Below are 23,475 nucleotides of genomic sequence, written 5' to 3'. Positions count from 1 at the left end.
AAGACACGCAAATTCCGCTGATACATACGAGAAAAATATTTCTTCTAACTTTTTAGCTGCAGCCGAATTTAGTGTAAATGGGGCTACTTCCTACTTCCGGCCGGAATAAGATTGATGGTTGCCTGGCAACACTCAAACCTCCAGGACGACCTCCCAATGAAATTAAGTTATTTTAAAAATCAAATAGACTCTAAAATTACACCTCCTGATAATAGCAACTAATATTATTTATTAGTTTTGAAGATTTATTTATTTATTTATTTTTTACCTTATTTATTTATTTACACTACTGGACCAACTGAAGTGGACACCAACACCTTTAATCTCCTGGCGTAGTCATCAAAATGTAATTAGCACAATAACAATACAGTAAATGATAAACGTACAAACTGTTTTAACTACCGAATGTTTAACAGGGATGAAAACAAATTAGCTGGATGAAATTAAACGAGATTATTATGCTCGTGTTTAGACACGTTTGGTCATTCGACTGACGCAAACAGCAAAAGCTACATGATGATGCTGTTAAAACAACAGGGTGAGTGTTCTGCAGTGGCCGAGTCCGAACCACATTCATCTGCATCCAGTCCCTGTGCAGCCTGACAGAGCTTGGGCAGTTTGGCAGCAGAAAAATGGCGTAAAACTGAAGCTACCAGCTGTGTAAACGCAACTGAGACCTGTCCACGCAGACAGTATGAATCATAGAGATACACCGATGTGAGAATATTTACACATTCACTTATTTTACATTATATATTTTTAATTATAACCTTGTAGAAATGTTTTCACAGTAGGGAATAGTTTTTGTAAAGTCTCATTAAAACAAAAAGCCAAATTATATTGATCATGTTTCCATTTAGAATAGTAATAAAAGGAGAAAGCACCCAACTGGCTGAATACTTTTTAAATGAACTGTACTGGCCTTTACTTCTTCTCCTTGCAAAAAGCGGGATTTTACTTTTATTTTTTTGTTTTACTTGAAATCTTCAAAACTACATCCGCTCCTTTATGGCTCAGGGATGTTATGTATTATTTCAAATAATCTACCCCCTGCAACATTAGCATTTTTATTTTGACTACCTCTGTCCGTGTGTTATTTTTGAGTGCTGTTCATCAGACTTGCATTTAAATTAGGCAGTTTTTATTCCATTTTGTACATCGTTTGCACTTTTGAGACCACTTTGTCTGTTCCTAAACAAAACCAAGCAAAAACATCCATCCATACGTCAGCTCAGCATTAAAATAACCAAACACAGGCATGATTTTTCCTCATAATTATTTAATCACACATACATTTACATCATGCAGTCAATCCAAAACTGTGATCTCATTGACTTCCCATCTCCGTCCTTATCAGAGCCCTGCTATTTGTGCCCCAGTTCCCCAGGAATGATCCAGTACCATGTCCACTGATGGATCCCCAAAACTGCCCTTTAAAAATTGACCAACTATTACACAGTAATAAAAAAAAGTGGCTACACTTTTTGTTTTGTTTTTTTAATTTTAGAATCAATGCAAAATTTTACTTTTTAGGTAAACACCACGAGTTGTATTTTCTTTTTTTTTTTCCCCCATTTCATATCCAGTTTTGGTGGAAGGTCAAAGGATAAACATTTTGAGGTCCATGCTGCAGAGTATTAACTAATCTAGAAGGTTACACAGAGAGTATAAACCGTCTCGATAGACACCAAACACAGTCCTGTCACCAACAGGAGGGAGCTACTCCTCCCTGCAGCTTGTAGCGTGTAAATTATTACTAATGTCAACAAACAGTTCCACACACTGGGCTTTGGAAACTTCTTTTTTTTTCCCCTCCAGTCAAAAAAAAAAATAATTAAAATAAAAACCCAGCCACATATGGAGTGTTTTTTTTTTCCTTTTTCTGAGTGCAGACATTGTGAAGAAGTGCTATTTCCTGTTAAAAGATGACAACAAGTATTTAGTATGACACCTTCTAGCTGAAATCTGATCCTCCTTTTTTCGAGGTTAACGTTTGTTCCACTGGTCTCAGTCAAAAAAAAAAGAGCGTCTGTATTCCAACACTCAGAGACCGAGGCGCCAGCACAACAAAAGCTAAACAGAAAAGAGGCAGGACGCCGGCCGACAGCGCACCCTGATCACACCTGCCACACAAGTCGACTGATATACAGTGTATTTTACAGTATATTGCACAAGATGTTAGTGTTCTCATGCCGTACGGGGGAAGAGGGGGGGAGAGGGGGAGGGAGGGGTTACAATCACAACGAGCTCTTTGCCAATGCACTGGGGCTTCACAGGGTTAAAAAAAAAAAAAAAACAACAGAAAACAAATCTGTGGTAGGAATTTAAAGGAAAACACAAAGAAAAAATACAACAAAACACAAAATGAATCCTACACCCCCTGACTAGTTAAATAAACAAACCCTTCCTCCACATGAAGATTATTGTGCAATTTTTGACCCTTGCTCTCCCTGATTGGCTGATCAGCGGCAAAAAGGTCCGACCCATCGGCTTGACAAGCCCCACCCGCTACCCCAAAACCACCCAACCAACCAACCCATACGCCCGCCCGCCCGCCCGCCGTCCCACCTTCAAAACATAAACCTACGCCGACTAAAGAACAATGAAAGAGGTACAGTACATAAAACCCAGCATGACACGTCGCTTTCTGGAAAATTTACAACCGAAAAAAAAGGGGCCAGGACAGTTACAGGTCAACAACAACAAAAAGAAAAGAATGAGAGGAGGGCGGGACGAAGGGAGAAGCGAGGCACGCTTGATAAAGAAGTCGACCAAAAACCCAAGAGAGAGCGAGTGACGGGGACCCAGCTAGGACAGGACAGGACAGGACAAACATCGTGTGCCATCAGTCTATACGCCTGCAGCCTGCGAGCTCACAGAGAAAGAGGTGTATATATAAATAGTGTCCATCATTATCATCGACCGCTGAGAGAAGTAAAAACATTTAGCTACTTAGCACGGGCTAAAAGGTGGAAGTGTGTCGCGTTAATTACCGGATCATTCTCCTTCCGTCTACTTTCCTCACGTTCCTTCTCGTCCGAGTTTAGGTTTAACTTTTAAACTTAATGATAAAAACAAACGGCCTCCACAGGTATTTAGTTAAATACATCTACAGTACACCGTCACACGTCTTGGCCTTCTTGTGTATGTATTATATATATATATATTTTTTTTAAATCCTTCTTTTTTCCAGCCGCTCCTCCTCTCTCTCCCCCTCTCTCTCCTCTCGCCGTTTTCTCACCTCTCTGGGGAAACGTGTGCAGTAGTGCCAATTTTACAATCTGTACAACAAGACCGGACACAACAGTAGTGCTCGACGCCATCTAGTCAAGTCAAAACGCTTTGATTTTTTTATTTTTTTTTTCATTTTTATATTTTTATTATTCCTTAAAGAAGCATGTAAAATCTATCCAGAGAAAAGTGTGGTTAACCGATAATAAGAATAAATTTAATAACGATGAAATGTACAGAGGTTAGCCTATAGGGGTCAAGCTAGTTCCCGTGGTACGATCTTCTTTTTATTTTATTATTATTATTATTATAATAATTGTTTTATTTTTTTGGTCTTTTTGCTTTACGTGTTTATTTTCTCGGATCTTGCTACCGTTACATTCAGCTTGGCACAGTGCAGAACTACTCGCACGACGACGGATGACGACGGACTGCGCGAAGGAAAGAAACAAAAACCCAAACAAAAGAAGAAGAAGAAAAAAAACAACAAACAGAAAGCTACGCGTTCGAGTCGCTCGCGGTTTCGCTCGCCAAGGCTGCACTCAAGACTGCGTTTGGTTTGGTGGATAAGAATATTATCTCGCCTTTTTGTAAGTTAAAATTGTTCTTTTATTTATTTGTTTTTCTTTTTAGAGAAGAGAAAAAGAGATAAGTCATGATGAGGGTGGGTGGAGGTTTGTTTGTGTGTAAGGGGGGGGAGGAGGTGGGTGGTGGGGTTTGGAGCTGTACAGGCCGGGGAATATTTATATATATATATTTATAATTCAAAAACTCCTTCGTGGCTCCAGAGCAGCGACGAGGAGCCTGTTCGCTGTTATGGAATGACAGGTTGTCGGGGCGGGGCGGGAGGGGGGTTGATATTGGCTTCTTCTGTGGTGTCGTCCTTCTGTCCCGCTGCTCTTCAGCTGCAGACAATAAGAAAGGAGGCCGTTAGCGAATACGTCGTACTTAACACATACAGCGCCGCCCGCACCCTGCAGAGTGTTCAACACTTCTGCTATAAAATGACTCAAAACATCAACAGATTCTCTCACGAGTCGTGACATTAGCCAAAGAAGGAAACAAATGGAACTGAAATATTATCATTTTAAGTTTGTTTATTTAAGCGGCACTGTATAAGATGTGCAAAGATTAGGAAATTCTTTCACTGCTTGTCGTCCAGGTCACGGTATATTCCAAAAACAAGCTGAAACAAAGACAACTGGACTTGAAGAGTTTCTTGAAGACACAGTGTTTCCCATAAAGTGTCCATAAAGGTCTAATTTACTACACCATTGTCTTAGAACGAATCGAAAATATATTTGCACGTTTAAAAGAACTTTGCGCTTCTGTTGTTTTTCCTGTTGCTCCCTAAAGCACCTCTCTCTCCCTCCAGACCCTCCACAAACACAGGTCACTCACCTGCTCTGTACTGAATTTAACCTGACAGAGAAAACGGCTCGTAGCACGAGAAGCTATTTAGTTGTTCAGAGTTGAGACTTGGTGAAAACACGAGGAAACGGCCGCAGACGTAACATGAACTAGCTTAACTTTGTAAGAGCTAGCTAGCAAAGTTAGACTGAAAGTCAACTGTTTACTATAAACTGGATTTATTTCCTGATACTTTATTTAATCTTACATACATTTGTCCATAGACTGCCACGTCTCAACAGCAAATATCCCTGTAGATCATCAAACATACGGCCCGGGGGCCAAAACCGGGCCGCCAGAGGCTCTAATCTGGCCCGTGGGATGAATTTGCGAAGTGCAAAAATTACATTGAAGGTATTAACCGCAATTTAATAAAAGCAATTGCTCTTCCAGGGGTTCACACAGATTTACTGAACCCTAGAAGAGAAATTGTTGCACTTATTTTTCTTAAGATGTTTCATAATGTTCTTCTTTGCACTAAAACAAAGGGAAACATTTGGAGTTGTCGTTATTTGCAGGTAAATACGCTATCGTGTTATTGGTCCGGCCCCATCATCATGTGGCCCTTGAACTAAAATGAGTTTGACACCCCTGCTGTACATGAACAGCACAGGCTGCTGCTGTTTGTCGCTAAATCCAATATCCATGTTATTACGGTAATTTAAAGACAGACTGATAAAAACAAAAAAAAACGCATACTCTTATTTTATGAGCCATATACCGTATAAATAGATTTTAACAGTTGGGATAGCATCTGAATTAGTTTATTTTATTAAGACAGAAGAAATGTAGAAATTCACATGACTAGGGTCTGTTAGCGATAAGATAATATGAGTCAATGGATGTTCAATTTTTAGGAAACCTGGACTGAGATTATAATCTGCCAGACTGAGACTGGAGTCTATGGACATTAATAGGTATTAAAGTACAGTTCACTGAGGAAGGAAAACCGGATCAAAACTGTTTCCTCCAACTACAGGTAAATATCTGGTCGTTAACAGACAGTATTCATGTGAGAGGTTCCTGTCTTTGTTTCAGCTTGTTTGTTGTTTGGATATACCCGGACTATAAATGTTCCTTTTATTAAGGACAAACATAAAGACCCTTTCAAGTTCCACGGCTCTCCGTCTCAACTCACATCTTGTCGGGTTTGGTGGTGCCTCCTCCCCTGATGGACACGGTCTGGCTGTTCTGGTAGAAGCCTCCTCCGCTGCGGTTGATGTTGGGATGGGTGGGAGACGCCACCGGCTGCTGCCCGGGCCGGATGGGCTTGGCTGGAGGAACGAGACAGAAGAGGACTATTGAGTATCACTCCTTCACCATGAGGACTAGTGTTTACAACAAAGTGGCTTTGATTGGACGATCTAATCACATGCAGAGGAATTATTTTCTCTGTATCGGCCTGATCTTCGTCTACTAACCGATCTGGGCCGAGTGCCCCCTCCTGGCCATGTTCTTGGCCCTGACGGCCTCCTTGATGCGGTCCACCTCCTGCTGGTAGCGCTTGCGGTCGCGGGCGGCGTTCTCCTTGGCCTCCTTCAAAGCAGACTCCAGGGCCTTGACCCGCTCAGCCGTAGCACGAAGACGCTTTTCCAGTTTAGGAAGCTCACAGCGCAGGTCTGCATTATCACGCACCAGCTGTGGGACAAATAGAAATCAGTTAGCGTTCTGCATCACCCACCAGCTGGGTTTGTATCTTCAGAATCCTCCTGGTGTGCGCGGGTATCTCATACCTGTTTGTGAACCTTGGTGAGTTGCTCAAGATTGTTCTCAAGAAAGGATATTTTCTGTTTCTGTGCTGCGCTGCCACCTGTGTCGTCCGAGTCCATCTCAGCACTCTGCACACAATAAAAAAAAAATGTTTGTCTTCTCCTGATCACAGATATATATATACACAGTTGTTTTAAAACTAATTTCCTATCATCGGCTGATAACTGATAACGTGGTTCACCTTTTTCACTCTGGTGGCCAGGTCCTGGACAAAGAGTTTCCTCAGGTTGTGTAGAGTCTGCAGCTCTTTGGCCTGGAACACGAAAGGACATGAGGATTTTAAATGTGTGTGCAAATGCAGAGTTTAACAATGAATGAATGCATGGATGAATTTAAAGGGAACGTAACCCCCCAGTGTTATAACTAGGGCTGAACGATTAAGTGCATTTGCGATAATATCGCGATATGATAAAATGTGACTTTCTAACCGCAACTTGCGCGATTACAAGGTGGTCACGTGACGCGAGCGACGCGGATGATAAGCTTCTGACCTGGACGATGTCTCTGAGCGGCGCTGACAGTCGGCTTGTTAACCTGCAATTTGCCACTTCTAGTTTTTTTGCAACATGGCTCAATATTTGTCTGATTCTGAGGTTGTGGACGAACCACAGCGGTAGCAAATTACTGGTAAACAAGCCGACCGTAGCGGGTGCGTGTGCCGCTCAGAGACGACATCATCCAGGTCAGAAGACATCATCCAGGGTCTGTAGGTCAATCTACAGACCCCGGATGATGTTAACACGTAACTCTGGACTCAATGAGGAATAGCACTAGTGTATCATAAAGTATTGGCAGAATGAATGAGTTTTGCTGCTGATATTGCGTTATTTAGAGGCTGACCACTCCCGCTATATGGATATACGCTGATCTAATTATCTCCTGAACAAGTGCGAATGAAACAAAAGTGATATTGGTGAGTAAACTATGATATTTTATGCTAGAAATAAGGTCCAGGTTGTAAAAAAAACAGCAGTTTCCCTTTAAATGCACAGGGGCAAAGCCACAGATGTTTCTCTAATGAGCAGTTAAATAAAAATGTCATTTACTTCAAGTCATCTTTTAATTTAATTCTAACAAATAGGCCCAGACTATGGGAAAGAACATTTTACACTGAATGTATCTAATATTGTGTTGTTCATATTTAAATCATTCATAATGTTTTGTTGGGGAAAAAAGAGGATAAAATAAAAAATAAATAGAAAATTGCATATTAAATCGCAATCGCAATATTGGGGGGAAAAAAAATCGCAATTAGATTATTGTCCCAAATCGTTCAGCCCTAGTTATAACACGCCATTAAAACGGAAGAAGTGGTTTTGGTGCGACAGGGACGTGGTTTTAGTTTACAGCAGATCTGAAATAAATAACTACAAAAGAAAAGACAATCATTTTTAAAAAAAAACGCCTGGATCGACCGTGATACCGAGACGTCCCTTCTACCGTTAATAGCTCTGAACTCACCACTGTCTCCTCCAGACCCTTCAGGTCCTGTCTGGCCTGCTCCCTTCTGTCCTGCATCACCCTGAATGACGACAATAAAACATGATTACACAACAAGTCCATTAAATCACATACAATTACCGCTCATGACAATAAATGACAGCACCGGTTGAATCTGGCCGATGAATAAATTGAATTTAAACCGTACGTGAGCTCGTGCAGCTTGCGGCTCTTCTCCTGGTCGGTGGATTTGAGTTTCTCGTGCTCCACTCTGAGCCTCTCCTGCTCCAACATGATCTTCTGGTTCTGACTGGAAGAAACAAAACACAACGAAGGTTAGGATACTGCAGCGTTGTGTCGTGCTAAAGTGTCGTGTTTGTGTTATGTTGTAACTCAATATCCACTTTGCACCGAGCAACCCTCGACGAATATTGTTTCCACTGCGATTTTGCAACTGCTGTAAACATCTGTCATCTCTTTAGTGAAGCAACACATTTTTGAAGCCTTACTCCTGCAGCTCGGTGATTTGTTTCTCCTTGCTGTCCAGCTCGTCTCTCAGGCTGCTGATCTGTTTCTGGTGAGCGTCGCGGTGGGAGTGGATCTGCTTCTCCACCGCTTCCTGAATGCAAACATGAAACGTGACATGATGAAGCGTCACCCAACAATGCTGCTGACATTTAGTTTTTGTGTTCAACTACTCTGCATTGTAGAATCTGTAGAGAATCTGTGTTTGTTGTGGTGTTTCCTGTTTAGTGGGAACGTGGATCGTACCTTGACTTCATTGGCTGTCTGGATTTCATTCTCCTTCTCCATAGCGTGGACTTTCTCTGCAAATCAGAAAAAAAAAAAAGAGTCCCCGTTATTTGACGACAATACACCCAAAGACTGGCTACTGCATGCAAACAACTGATATTTAGGATTTCATAGACTTTCTGTCGCTAGCATTTAACCGCCACACACATAGCAACTCCACACAATACAGGGCTGGCTTTTAAAAAGTTATTTTCCAAATTGAAATCTCCTCGCAGCTGCACAACGTGATTAATCCACGTGTGAGGGAGATCCAAAACATGCCAGAAACCACAAACAAGCACCATCGCGCCTGAACGCTGATGTGTGGCAGCATTTTAGGTTTTTAACTATAACAACACAGAAGATCTGGACAAAAGATCTTGTGCATGATGTCAAACTAAAAGGTAAACTATGGTGGAAATACCCCTAACCTGAAAATCTCTTTCACGCCACATTGTTTAGAAGCTGAAATATCTCAAAACGAACAGCAAGTAGCAATACAGAGCCCTACAGAAGATCCACAGTTAAGTTTCAGAAACCCGCAACTGGATCATGAATCCTTTAAAACTCAAACCAGATCCAGGTCGTCTCATGTCAAAAAATATTCATTCTACGGCTTCTCTTAAACTTTGAGTGCTGCCCTCGTACCCTGAGCACTGAGCTTGACGAGCTCCTCGTTGAGAGAGTCCACGTTCTCCTCCAGCTGCCTCTTCTTCTGCTCCACGTTCTGCAGGTACTCGGTCAGCGACTTGATTTTAGCCTCATGCTAGAGACACAAGAGATAACATGTGATACTGAACATAAAATCTTCATGGGATCAGACAGGAGCTTGATTCAGGTTGTTAAAGAAGTTACCTGAGAGATGCGCAGCTGACAGGCGGCCAGCTCTTTCTCGTTCTCATCCATCTTCTTGTTGCTTTCCGACTGGGTGCCCTCCAGCTGCTTGCAGCGCTTCACCATCGTCTTCACCTCGGACTTCATCTTGCTGATGTACAGACGGGCCACTGTGAACTCCTCGTCTATCAGACCGCTGCCGCCCTCGTGTTGCTGACCAGACAGAAGGAGAGGGTTAAGAGCACGAAGGAAGACGAACAGAGGGAGGGCTGACAAAAGAGAGTAAGTGCAGTACCTTAATGTCATTGCTGCCTACGGCGATGCCGATCTCAGCGAGGTCTTTGAGCAGAGATGACATCATCTCAGTCACCCTCTTCTTCTGGTGGTTGGACATCTCCTTCAGCTTCTGGAGCTCAGAGTCCAGAGACGACAGGATAGACTGCAAGGAGAGAGATGGTATGAATATCAAATGAGCTCATTCATTGATTTATGAACTAGGAGGGCGGCATATAAAACAGTAATCCTCTGACCTCTACAAAACAGCCAAGACTTTTTCATTTGTGAATATAAACAGCGCTGGTCCACAGAGATTGTACATCAGCCTCTTGAAGAGGAGAACTGCTGACTCAGCTACAACGCTGTGACTCTCAAAGGACCTTTGAATGTTCTTTCTAGCGTCTGGTGAAGCTGGACAACTTGTCTTTCCAGCACGGAAAAAGAAACCTCTATCTTAGTCCACGCTATAATTAACAGTTCCCCCATGTCCCTGCATCCTAAACACATCACTCCTCATCTAGTCAAGAGGCCTCGTCTCTTCTCTGTTGAATTCTTGCAGAAAAATTGCAGGATTTCAGGTTTTAGATGAAATAAATAAAGGCTATGCAGCAACATTAAATGTGTGCCTGTTTCACTGGGTGGGCGTGTGTTCTCCTGTGTTTAATTACAGTGTTTCATGTGAACACAACCGAAAACAAAGGACAAAAAACAAAAAACATCAGTGAGTCTTCAGGGATGTTGCGATGTTTTGCCGGCTCACCGATTTCTGGTTGAGCTCGTCGCTGATGGCCTCAAACTCCTTGGTTTTATCCTCCACCTCCTGGCTCTTCTGGTCGTAGTTGACGGCCAGCTCCTCCAGAGCCTGCAGCACCTCCTTCACCTCCTCCTTGGAGGCCTCGTTCTCCGCCTGCAGGCGGTTCAGCTCTGCCTGGAGGTTCTCGTGATCGCGTCTGGAGGAGCTTAGAAGCTGAAGGGCAGGATGGAGACGGGAATAAGTATATTTTTTTTTTTTATATACTTCAACATCTCTGATCATTTCCTAACATCTGTGAAACCACAACAATCATGGAGGAGTTCACTTCACTTAGACCTCCAGTTCTCACCTCCTCCTGGTCCAGCATCTGCTGCTTCAGCTTCTCTGCCAGCTGGCTCTGCTGGTTGATTTCCTCATCCTGTAAAATGCAAAGCCACACAGCAACATTAGCATTTAATTTGTAATGGGTCGTGCTTTTTGGACGGCTATTAAACCAAATGGATTACGTGACTGCAGTGTAAATAAAATCCCTCTTTGGCATTATATAACAGTAGAAGACGTTGCCATCAGGCTCAGATATAATAAAGTATGTGAGAATCTAAGCAAGTGGGAGAAACATGCAAAGATTTGATCGATAAATGAAGAAGAAAGTCAGAGGGACTCATTCTGATCATTCTTTAGCCACCAGAGCACGTCATCCTCGACTAACATTGTTTACGCTGCTCAAGAAATCACGTCGTGAAGCTCTTGAAACACCTTCGTCACCCACTCTTCCTCACCTTATCGTCCAGCTGTTTGTAGAGCTTGGCCAGCTCGGCTTGACACTTGTCCGTCTCCACATCAGTGAGGCGAACCCCCGGCACGTTGGGCGTGGAGGCCGGCTTGTCGTTGAGTATGTTGTCCAGGGCTTGCACCTCGGCGTGGGCCTTCTCTTTGTCAAACTGCTCCTCGACTGGGACGCTCTCGCCTGAGGTGGAACGGGGAGAACACGAATGTTCAGGAGGCGCTGATGGATCCAACTGTGGTCGTTGTAAGGAAGCTGTTACTCTAATACAATGCTTTACCGTTCCTCCAGCGATTGAGCTCGTTCTCCAACCAGGTGATGGTGTTCCTCAGGGTCTTGTTCCTCTCCTTCTCCCTCTCGTACTTCTGCTTCCACTGCTCCGCCGTCAGCTCGATGTTCACCGTCACTGTGTTCTTGATGGTCTTTGCTCTTGATGTCGGAAGAAAAGAGGGAGATTTATCTCACCTAGAAGGACTCATAAAACCAACGTAGCCTGGTGTCCTTCTCCTGGTTTACTAACCTCTGTCCGAACATGAGGGTGGATTTGGTTTCGCACTCGTTGTAGGAGGAAGGCGAGCAGCAGATGACGATGGTGGTTCGACAGTTGCCACCCAGCGAGTCCTGCAGGATACGGGTCATCTTGCTGTCTCGGTAGGGGATGTAGGCCTGGAAACGCACGACACACAAGAAGTTGTAATCGGCCCTGTGAGCTTTCATACAGTACAGATTGTAGCTGTCTCCCTTAGAAAGCAGGTCAAGGTTTCACACAAGGCTTTTGGCTTTTAACCATGTCTGGTAACAGAATTAATGAATTTTGTAGTGAAACAACATTTAACTATTTTTTTTTGTGTGCATATTTGTCCAAACCACAGAATTTGGTATTTTCAAGTTTGCTTTTAAAACCAGAAGAAAAAGAAACCTTTATTTTATTCTGTAGTCTACAACAAAAAAAAGGGGAAAGTTAATATTGGACTTTATTATTAGAGAATTTCTTTTCTACTAACGTGATTTAAAAAAATAGAAGTGGGAATTTGTGGGTCATTACAACAGCAGCCCGGGGCATGTTCAGGGTTCAGCACTAGATTTTTGGATGTTTCTTGCTTAATAAACCCGGTGCTCGTCTAGATTCAGAAGAGAAAATGTTCAAGAGATGAATTCAGATGACAAACCCTGTGTCAGAAAGTCTAAAATTACATCTGAATATTGTTCCAAAGTCATGTCCGTGCTCCGCTTTGACCAACGGAAAAGTTTCTTTTGTAGAGAACAACAAAATCAGTGACAACTTCTTCTTCACCTACAAAAACTTCTGGTTTTAGATGAATCAAATAACGACTGTTTTCTCATTTAGTTCTCTTTCTTGGACAAAAGGTAAATTTACCTGTTTAGCATATCAGGTTTTTGCTTTTGAAACCGAAAAACTAATAAACTCTTATTTATCTTAGAGTCTAAAACCACAAAGACTCTGTTTTCTTAGAAATAATTTAGGATCTCTGAGGTTTTTAATGAATCGATATTGGATCTTTCAAACGAAAGCCAATCTGAACTGGAAAAAGTATTTTTCTTTTAAACTCAGCCCTACTATAAACTGGGATATCACACTGCTGCTGCTGCTGCTACTGCCCTGAAACAGAAGAAGAGCTTTGTGGTTTCTCCAGCACTGAGCCAACAGGATGCAACGTCTTGTATTACAGTTCTCACGAGTTTAGTAAACCTAGAGGGCAGGTAAAACGATAACTTGATATATGATTAGCATCGCCGACAAAGGCTAAGCCGCAGCAGTTATTCTTCAAAATTCTACCATGCGAGTGAGACACCTCCGGACAAAGGCTCGTTTGTTTTAGACCGTCACAAACACATCAGCAGCAGCAGCAGCAGCAGCAGCAGCAGCAGTCGGCCCCAGGTTGTTTACAGAGCGAATTGGCCGGAGAACAAACCGACTGTTGATCAAAGTGAAAGGGGTGAAATCGGCATGAAACAGCTGAAGCACAAACATTGCTTGGAGGAAAGTTTTTTTATCTGCTCGAGTTGATTGTGCAGCACAAAGGAACCGTAGATGGTTGGGAAAACGACACTTTCACGGTGAAGAAAACAGAAAGGGACGCTGATGCACACAAAGCTCCAGGCAGAGCAGCCGGTAAACTGAACTGACTGTACTTCTGTCTGTATTAACGAGGATGTCTGTAGCAAAACATGGGAGAAATCATCACCTGAGGATATGAAAGACTTAACGGCTACTGTGCTGAGTAAGCGAAGTCCAGTAATAAAGACATTTAAGTGTGTCACAGCAACTTCAATTAGGAAACACAATTTATACGAGACCAAAATCCACAAAGATACTCCATAAGTGGGTCTCTGTAAAGCCCTGCAAACATATAAAGTGTTTGTGGTCGCTATGGGACGGTCCAGGCTCTGGATTCTACACCTCCTTCCCTAAATGTTTCTGGAACAAGCAGAACATAAAAACATATCTAGTGTACGGACGGAGCTAGCTCTTCTTGCAGATTTGCTATCAGCACGGAGGATCTGGAGGTAGAAACCAAAATCTTGGACGGCGTTTCCTCGTGACAAACATTTGGGGAACTCTTTATCAGCCACTTTCACCGGTCAAAGCCTCAATTGCGTCGTCTTAAAGTTGAGATTAGTCACTGCTAGCTGCTTCTCTCTTCCTGTGTGTTTAAGAAGCAACCCTAATAGTGTAACCTAACCAGATGTGAAGCAGAGTTACTGACCGTTCCTTCAGCCAAAGCAGAGATGACATTTCCCAGGGATGACAGGGACTTGTTGATGTTCTTAGCTTCGTCCAGCACGGCTCCCTCTGCTCCTGTTTTACTGACCTGGGAATCACAGAAAGCTCGGTGTTGGCAAATAACGTAGCTTACAACAGATTACGATCAAATTACAGCTGGAGCTAACAAACATGTCTAATTCTGCCAGAGATGCTTTTATTTTACCTTTTCGCTACCAGCAAGATCGACCAGGTAGAGCTTTCCGCTGAGCTTCTGCTCAGTCTGAGTGTTCTCCTGTTTGACGTTTATCAGGAAGATGCTGTGACTCCTGGAGCTGTGCTCATTCATGTCTAAAGGGGAGAAGAGACACTTGGGTCAAGAGAAAATCGGGCTCAAAAAAAAAAGAGGAATGTGTGGATTAATGAAGCAGCTTGTTGTCAAACAGTGGGATGGTGTCTTACTTGTAACTGCTACATGTCTGTTAGATTTGCCTTCATCGATCGTGTCCATGACCTCATCTGGGCTGCAAACAAATCTCTCAGTGCAGCCCTGTTTGATAAAAGAAGAAGAAGAAAAAGAAGAATGTGAGGTTGGATTATTGGCCTCGTCTCAAACTGGTTTTACCAGATCTCTGACATGCGACATGGGAGGGTTGGTCTCACCTTGACATAGGGTACTCTGTTTTTGTCTTCGTGCACGGACAAATTGGTCTTGGACACTGGAAATCAGAAAAAAATAAATGCATCAGACAAAGTCACGGTGCAACCTCAAACGTTTGAAACGCAAACATTGAAACAGCTGTACTGTAAACAGAAGTCGTATTGAGTCTACGTCCCTTTGTGTGTTTAAAATGTTTGCTCTTTGCCTCAATTTGAATCTCTTTGTTTTGCAGTCACACCTCAGACTGTCTCCAATAGTGTCCTGTTGGACAGTTTAGAGCATTTGAACCAGGAACTTGCACCGAGTCGGTTTGTATAGATTAAAACAGATGAGCTACATCAGCTGTTATCAGATAACTGCATTTGTTGAGCACAAAGACTTGCTGAGTAAAGAAATATAATTTAATGTAAGAACAGATACAAGAAAAAGATATTTTAAAGTTTCTGCTGCTCATTTCGGCACAAATATATTCACTTTGGAGTAGTTTGTTTAGTAGAGTCAGCTTAAAACTTGAATTATTTTTATGTTTATCCACGCTGACTGGCCCACGAGGCTCATTATATTTAATTTCACAGTCTATTAGCAGCTCGCTCCGACACATCCGCTAACAAAGCTTGAGGAAATTAGCCGTCAGTGTTTGCCACTTACCATCCAAAAGGTCCCGGATCTTGTCTAAGTAGATTTCAAAATACGAAACCTGCGAACGAAGGAATAAACCTCATTACCAGAGGATCTAGCCAAGACAAACTAAGAAATCAATAAATACACTTTTACTCGTAAACAGCGATTAATAAAACTGCAAATGGTTCAAAACAACGAAGCCTTTGACTCCTAATTAAAACGGGAAACGGAAAACTAAGAATGGCCCCAAATGGGAGAAACATTTCAAGACGTGGATCTGTTTCTAAATTCTTTAAAAGATATTTTAAAAGCGCTCAAAATATTTAACGCCGTGAGCTAAAACATGAGAGCAGAGCTCAGAGAAGGTGAGGCGTTGGTGTAAGCTTTCATCACTCAACTGTCTCAAGCAAAAAAAAAATGTCAAGTAATGCAATACAGGAAGTAGCTTGGTTGTATTCACTGACTCATTATTCACATACGCTCAGTTGCCAAAACGTTAGGTGTAGAAGGAAACTTAGTGGTGACAATGAATGCTTTCTAATATAACAGTCCTGCACTAAATCCTCCTTCATGACTGTAATGTTCAATTTATTTTCCAACAGTCAGTGTCAGAAATTAACTGAATGATTCATTTTTAGAGGATGCAGCTGGATCAAATTAAACCCGTTTCAGCCGTTTAGCCGAGCTTCATCCGACTGCTTCTCTGAGAGAGTTCAAGGCGCTTACTTTGATATGAAACTCCAGGTTTTCGTCCATGGAATAGATGTAGTTGAAGATGTCTTGCACTATCCTGGGGATGATGCCCATTGCATCTGTGTCATGGAGGTTCCCCTGCGAAACACGGAGCAAAACGGACGTAAGGGAGTTGATTCGAACACAAACACACAGAGACACTCCAGAGATGAAAACCAACACCATCCGTTCTCAGACATCGTCCTCACCTCCATGGTGTGTGTCTTGCCAGATGATGTCTGCCCGTATGCAAAAATCGTTCCATTGTATCCCTCGAGAACATCTAGAAGACGCCGCACAGAAGTTAATGTTTGTTAATCGTTAAAGTAGAGCACTATTAAAAATACATATATTAAAAGAGAGACCTCACCTTTTACAATCTTTTGGGCACAGGCGTTGTACACTTGTTCTTGTGATGTGCTTGACTGAAACACTCTGTCAAACATGTACGGTTTACCCTGGAATAAGGAGAAGGAGAAGAAGAAGAAGAGTGAGAAACATAAAACCAGTAAGAGCACACCTATAAACAGATTTGAAGCCCATACTCTCATCCAGCAACTGTAACGTAATAGTCATTCGCTGTTCAGTGTGTTTAACACCCAGAATGTGTCGGGTGTTTCCTGTCAGACGGACTGTAAGTTGTGCAGCAGCAACAGTAGCCTGTTGTTTGTTTGTTAAATCACTATACCATGAGCAGGAGCAGCTGACACGGCTTAGAGAGTTTTCTTACTTAAAGAAAACACATACGCATGCAGCCCCTATCAACCCACCACATATTTCCCCCCTAAAAGATTCTCACAATGCGTTTGTCTCTCCTTTAAAAATCATATTTTGTTCGGACATATTTGCCTTTATTTGATAAAGTCTGACAAATTTGATGTTGTTGTCGACTTGGCTGACCCTTTTTTGGCCTTCGGACTGGGCGACTGACCGCCAACAAGAGGGCTACTACTCTTATGACGAGATGTGATTCTTCAAAAATGTGAAAACAGATATAGTTGACGAGTGTGGGTACAGCGGAGGAGATAACGACACATAAAACTGAAAGCTAGAGAAGGGAGTACTCCTTGCTAAAGCCGGCAAGACTCTATTCTGTGTCTGACCTAGAAACGACGGTAAGACAGGAAGTCAGGATTTGACAAAAGGTAGGAGTCGCCTGGTTTGGTGGTCAGCAAACCAATCAGAAGGGTCAGTTCAATCGCTTCCAGCTCTACCTCTGAAGGCAGCTATCCTATCACACAACCTCTGCGCTGCATTTATAAAAGAACTAAACTGTACCCGGAGCTTTCGGTACTAATTTTAGACCCAGCCTGCTTCAAACAGGCCGAGTGCGGCTGACTGTGATATTTCCACAGGCGAGTCAGACCTTCAAAACACAACTCCAGCGAGATAGCAATCAATGGCTGGATTTAAAATGGCAACTAAACTGATGCGACAAGCAATTCTGAAGTTCAGCCGAGATGGCAGGCCGTCTTTTGGGGACATGCAGCTCCGGTTGAGTCATCTCGTCTCCTGCCTCGTGGGTGGTGTTGAGATGTATTAGGAGTTTAAGAGCAAGAAAGCCTCATTAATAATATTCTAGTTTGAAACAACTGGCACAACTTCACGCCAGCTTGCTCTGTACTACTACAATTAGCAGTGTCACCTTGAAGGCCTCAACGTTTAAGTCCAGTAATAACACATTCATAACTCAAGGTCAAACCACCAACGTGTCCCAGTCCGGCATTAAAAGCTACGGCACGTTTACCGGGAAGAGACTTATTGCCGCCACGCCTGTCCTCAGTTTGCACCGCGGCTCATAATCCCTCCCGACAGAAGGTCACATCTAAAGCACGGCCCGCTGCAAATTCAAACCAGCAGCACCTTAAGATGTTTGTAATTCACTCCAGCTACGGCACGTCCCGGCAATTAACCCCGTCCACAGACGAGAGCCCGCTATCGGGACTGCCAGGCGCTGTCGGCAAACAACGGCGCGGCCTGAGTTTAAAGTCCTCATTGTTACTGGCCTTGTTACCTACACTTCTGTCTAATTGGATTACGAGCTGAAATTGTAATTACAGGGAAATGTAGTGAAGTGCTGTGTCATGTTCTCCTCCTCCTCCTCCTCCTCCTCCTCCTCCTCTTGATGGCTTTGTTATGAGACGACCCAAGGGAAGAGTCTAGGCGCTAACACACAGTTCAAGGTTAATCTGCACCATTCACATGACTCTTGTCTTAATAAAGTATTAAAATCTAAGTAGGGGATTTAGTTTTTTAGCAAACTTTGATCCTGGAACAGGTGTCAATAAAGATTCACAGCCCACAATCCCGTTAACGCTGTTTTTTTAAAGTGTGAGTTATGTGATTTTAGCCTCAGCTCAACCCGCAGTTTGAGAAATCACGAAAGTTAAAATAAACGTGTCGTCCGATTGACAACCTCAGCCACGTCAAGACGACGGCTTTCTTAAACAAGGACAAAGACACCTGCGTTTACTGTCAACATGAACCGAGCCGCCGCCAGAGTACGACAAACGCCACCCGCTGGCACACACCCGACGCAGAAACACCGCAAACGAGCACGTAGTTAACTTTGAGGTTATTCTAGACAGTATTTGACTTTGTTTGAGATTGCTGCAATAATAATAACAACATACATTTGCATAAAGCAAGCAAATGTGTCCACTCCCATGTTGATACGAGTACTGAAAGCGTACATACGATCGACATCCCTACTATTAACATGTTTAAATCTGGTAGGAGGCCTTTTAATTATCTCTCCCAATACTTTTCCATCTCTCATCCACTTCCACCATTTCTCTATTTTAACGCAGCTCACTGCTGTTCTCGTAGGCCGTCCCAGGACAGCCGTGTGAAAATAGGAAATGTGACGGCACAACGAGGGAGAGCCACCTGACCTGTGTGCGTACTACTGACGAGGAAGTAACGGCTTCATAAATAATGAATAACCACGCTGGCAACGCTCGGCTGGCAAGCGGAGCTAGTTACACCACCCCATAAGCAACTCTTCTGGAAACTTCATCTGCCTCCCTTTGTGGAAAAAGAGAGGCAGACGAACAAATATATACGTGCGAGAGGGAATCAGCGGTTATTCAGTTTTACTGAGAGCGCTAAAGCGGAGCTGCTAGTCGGTTGTCGTTACTACAGGCAGTGTAGTCAGAGGCTCCATCCCGAGTAAAGCGTCCACGCCCTAGATTGTTTCAAAACGGATAAAAAAAACAAAAAAAACGTGTGCTACATCAGTCAGTCACCCTCGCTAAGGGCATGTACAAAACAAAGCACATCATAATAATTAACCCTCCCCACCCGGAGAGACTGCCCAGTGCCCGGCCAAATGCCCTGCTCTGATTGGTCCAACAGCTGGTAACCAGGAGAGCAAACACAGGAGGGATTACCCAGGAGGCCTGCTGCTGCTGCTGCTGCTGCTGCGTTGCCCTTCTCAAAGCAGATGCACCAAGCAGAGGTTACTAACTTCTGCCTTCTAACGCTTGCTGGTATTTTGCCACCATGACTGGCACTCTGAACTGGGCAGGGCCACATCACGCCTTATGGGCACAGACTGCACGCCACGCCAATTAGTTAAAGGCCTGAAGTCAGCAAAACTATTCAAGAAGTCACCACCACCACCACCACCACCACGGTTGTCTCCGTTCTGCACGATGGACGATGAATAGTCCCGTTGTTTTTTTTAAAATTATCCTCGAAAAATAGAAGCTTAACCCAAAAAAGGGAGGTGATTCATATTTGCTCGGCCAAATGAATGAATAGAAACAATAGAACAAGGGTTTCTACTGACCTGGAGACTGTTTTAAAGGTGTGCTTATAACAAAGAGCATATAACAAAGACACCAAAGTCCAAAAAGAGATAGCTGGGTGTGTTGCTAAGGAAAACTTAATGTTTAACCAGGTTTTTTTTTTTATGTTTTATGACTTTATCACTGTCGGGTTAGCTTCTTAGCTTTTATATTGCAATCACGAGGGAGAAGAGAAGACAGCCAAACTAATTCAGGTCAACCATACGAATGTGACCAAGTTGTGCAAACAGATCCTTTGTAATACCTCGAGTATATACCTGAGATGGCAAAGCATCAAGTGCAAATCATGTCAAAACTGACCTAAAATGGCTTTTTTTGTTGTTGCTGTTGACTTAATAAAGTGGGGATGACTTGGCACCGCATTTGTAAAGTCATTTCCTTCTTTTGTCATAATGGAAACTGTGCCCAAGCCCCCTTTTTTATCCTTATCAAGCGCTGGAAAGGTCTGTATCAGGAGACCGGGCCAATCACACTGGAGACTGCAATCTTTAAGCTGAAAACAAAACAGAGGTGTTTCCTTAAAAAAATACAGATATGTTGTTGAACTTCAAAGTGGCTAGCCACTGGAGGAGGCCAACAAAACTCAAATAGTTTCACACATCCACTCCCTTTTTTTGTTATTATTATTTTGAGGTTGCCTTTTGTTCTTATTCCTTAATAGATGTATATTTGTGTTCCTTATAATATTTAACTTCAACATGGATAACAGGAAGGCTGGTTATATAGCCAGCCGGTCAGTTAGCTAATGTTAGCTTTAATTAAGCTACAGTATTAAAACTAGCCAGCTAGCCAAGGCCGGCTAATCTGTCAACTACCAGCTGGCCTAGCCTCGCTAGCCATCCGCCTGCTAGCTACCACCAAATCAAAGCTGGCTTACGCTTTAAGCTGACGCAAACTGTTCACAATTAATAGCTTTATGGTGACTTAGTAAGTGGCTACTTAATAATTCATGTGGTGATAATTTTTGCAGTGAATAGCGTGGAGGGATGTGGGGAGGCTAACCCCGGGCGGCGACATTTTAACCTGCCGATGTGTCTGTGGCTTTGTTGAATGACAGCTCGCTAGCCATGACAGGGCAACTGCGAATAGTGACTTTAATGCAGCGACAGCGACCTGAGCTGCTTTATTTAGAGGTGTTAAAGTTTAATTCTGCTCCTGACTGAGTCCAAGAACAGAAAAAAACAGAATGAGCACATATTTGATTTGGGTGTTTGAAGTTGGCCGGAGGCGAGGGCCGGCGGGACAACGCAGGTCAGCGCTGCTAACGCTAGCTAAGGTTAGCTAAGGTGCTAACAACCGTAGCTGCGAGACAATCAAAAATGGCGTACGGCCGAGTGAGCCGGGGGGGTGTTAGCTCTGTCAAATAGGTAGCCGACACGAAATAACTCACCGCGATAACGACGGTGTCTTCCCCTTGAAACTTGGGAATGTATTTGTCTCCTCTGGTCACCTCGGAGCTGTTCAGGGGCCTAAAACGGCACATCACTTTGATGGTGCACTCCGCCGGGTCGGCCATCTTCCACGGGTTTACGAATGGAAATTCACCGATAAAAAAATATTAAAGTATATCCTGGATCCCAGGGGGCGGCCGCGGGGGAGGCGAAACGGGAGGCCGAGCCCCTTGTGTCCCACTCTCAGCTGCTGGAAAAGGGCGATAATGGTGTCGGGTTGTTCAGCAAAGATCCTTGTTTTGCTCTCGGTCGCTTCCCCCCCTCCTGTTAGGAAGCCATGATACCGGTGGATCAGCGGCTGGCTGTTGGCTGGCTGGCTGTGCTGGCTGGACACCTCACCCCTCCTGCTGCCGTGGATGTGGAGCACGATGACGTCAACCCGGCGCTCCCCTCATCACCGGCTTCTTGTAATGAAAAAATAAAAGATAAATAATCAAAGAAAAATGTTGCTGTAATGAAAAAAAATACAAATATATATAAAAATAAATGTAAAAAAATTGTTTTATATTGGTGTACAGCTACAGAATAAATAGAAAAAAAATGGAAACAAAAAAAATACAAAATGTAGTTATGCTAATTAAAAAGAGTGCTGTTGTAATGACAAAAAATGTATAATATACAATTGAAAAAACAAATAAAAATACAAATACATTTTTTGTAAAGAAAAACGTGGTGTCGTAACAAAAAAAATAATAAAAACTGGGGGGAAAAAATATATAAAACTGCTAAATATAAAAAATTAAAAAGAACAAACATAGTACAAAAATGTGAAAAGAAAATGTCTTGTAATGGAGAAAACGATAGAAAGAAAATATTCAAAAAATGCTTTTAAAATGAAAAATAATATAAAAATCAACGGGCGGCACAGTGGAGAGGCGGTTAGATAGATCGATAGGTTTTATTTGTCACATGCACAGTTATACATAGTACAATGCACAGTGAAATGTACTCTTGTACCTACAGCCAGTAGTAAAAAAAAATATAAGTACTATAGTAAAACAGTAGTTTACACCGAGAGAAATAGAAATATAGAATAAAATATAGACTGTGAGACTCAAGTGTAAACTTAGAGGGGGGGGTAGTTGTAGTATATGTACATACATTTACAGTATTTAGCAGCTACATGAATAAAGTGCGGTGGTGCAGTGGAATTTAAGTCCGGTTAAGGCTCAGAGTTCAGCAGGCGGATGGCATGTGGGTAGAGACTCTTCTTCAGCCTCTCAGTCTTTGTCCTCAGGCATCGGAAACGCCGACCTGATGGCGGCAGAGAGAAGAGAGAGTGTCCGGGGTGACTGGGCTGTTTCAGGATCTTCTTCGGTTAGCACTGATACCTCACAGCGAGACGAGTTTACTCGATGCTGTCATAAGAATTAGTAGGCTGTCCTAAAAGACACCCAGTGTAAGAATGTAAGGCTCCATCTGAGGTATGAAGTCTAATGTGTCATGGTTGGAAAAGGTGATGAAGCACAAATCGATGTCCCTTCACATTCTTTGTCTTCTGCTGTTACCCTTCTTGACCATAGACATGTATAAACATGGACAATGTGTCCCCACTTCCTTGCTTTAGCCGTCTTGCAAGTTTGGAGCCAGGGCCTGTGCAATACGGTCCGAGAGTGGAGCCGACCACACTTCCGACTCACTTGCGTTTTCGTTTAATTAAAACTATGCTCTGCTCTACCTCCACCAGTTACTGGTGAAATGTTGGATTATACATACTCATTTACAACTCTCACGGTCCGGTTAGCACTGATACCTCACAGCGAGAAGGTTCCGGGTTTGAATCCATGGACCGACTGGGGTCTTTCTGTGTGGAGTTTGCATGTTCTCCCTGTGTGTGCGTGGGTTCTCTCCAGGTACTCCAGCTTCCTCCCACCATCCAAAGACATGCTGGTTAGGTTCATTGGTGATTCTAAATTGGCCGTAGGTGTGAGTGTGAATGGTTGTCTGTCTCTCTGTGTTAGCCCTGAGATAGACTGGAGACCTGTCCAGGGTGTACCCCACCTCTCACCCGATGATTCCTCAACAGGAATAAGCGGTTACAGAAGATGAATGAATGAATGAATGAATAAAAATCAACATAGTACAAAAAAGAAAAAGATCTTCCGGGAATCTATAAATATTTTCCAGCGGAAAGCACTTCAACTTTAAGTTTTATAATGTATCTCTACTTTCTTATTCTACT

General features: G+C 43.0%; 1 protein-coding gene across 1 annotated transcript; it reads right to left on the bottom strand.

The window, feature by feature from the left end:
• Positions 1-1,075: 1,075 nt before the first annotated feature.
• LOC311489004 (kinesin-1 heavy chain) lies at positions 1,076-21,656 on the bottom strand. The gene is made up of 26 exons (XM_084545897.1): positions 21,233-21,656; positions 16,401-16,488; positions 16,240-16,313; positions 16,025-16,129; positions 15,326-15,374; positions 14,680-14,735; positions 14,479-14,566; positions 14,243-14,367; positions 14,021-14,125; positions 11,812-11,957; positions 11,572-11,720; positions 11,287-11,474; positions 10,857-10,925; positions 10,514-10,720; positions 9,773-9,916; positions 9,499-9,690; positions 9,292-9,409; positions 8,623-8,678; positions 8,361-8,470; positions 8,060-8,161; positions 7,873-7,933; positions 6,593-6,664; positions 6,375-6,479; positions 6,063-6,279; positions 5,780-5,915; positions 1,076-4,136 (listed from the first exon to the last, which is right to left on the bottom strand). Exons 1-26 carry the CDS (start codon positions 21,356-21,358, stop codon positions 4,133-4,135), a joined length of 2,892 nt encoding a protein of 963 aa, XP_084402023.1. The 5' UTR covers positions 21,359-21,656; the 3' UTR covers positions 1,076-4,132.
• Positions 21,657-23,475: the final 1,819 nt, after the last annotated feature.

Source organism: Chelon labrosus (genome assembly GCF_963514085.1).
Source record: "Chelon labrosus genome assembly, chromosome: 6".
Lineage (NCBI taxonomy): Eukaryota > Metazoa > Chordata > Actinopteri > Mugiliformes > Mugilidae > Chelon > Chelon labrosus.
Note: the sequence above shows the minus strand (reverse complement) of the source record. Positions and strands in the feature narration are given on the sequence as shown.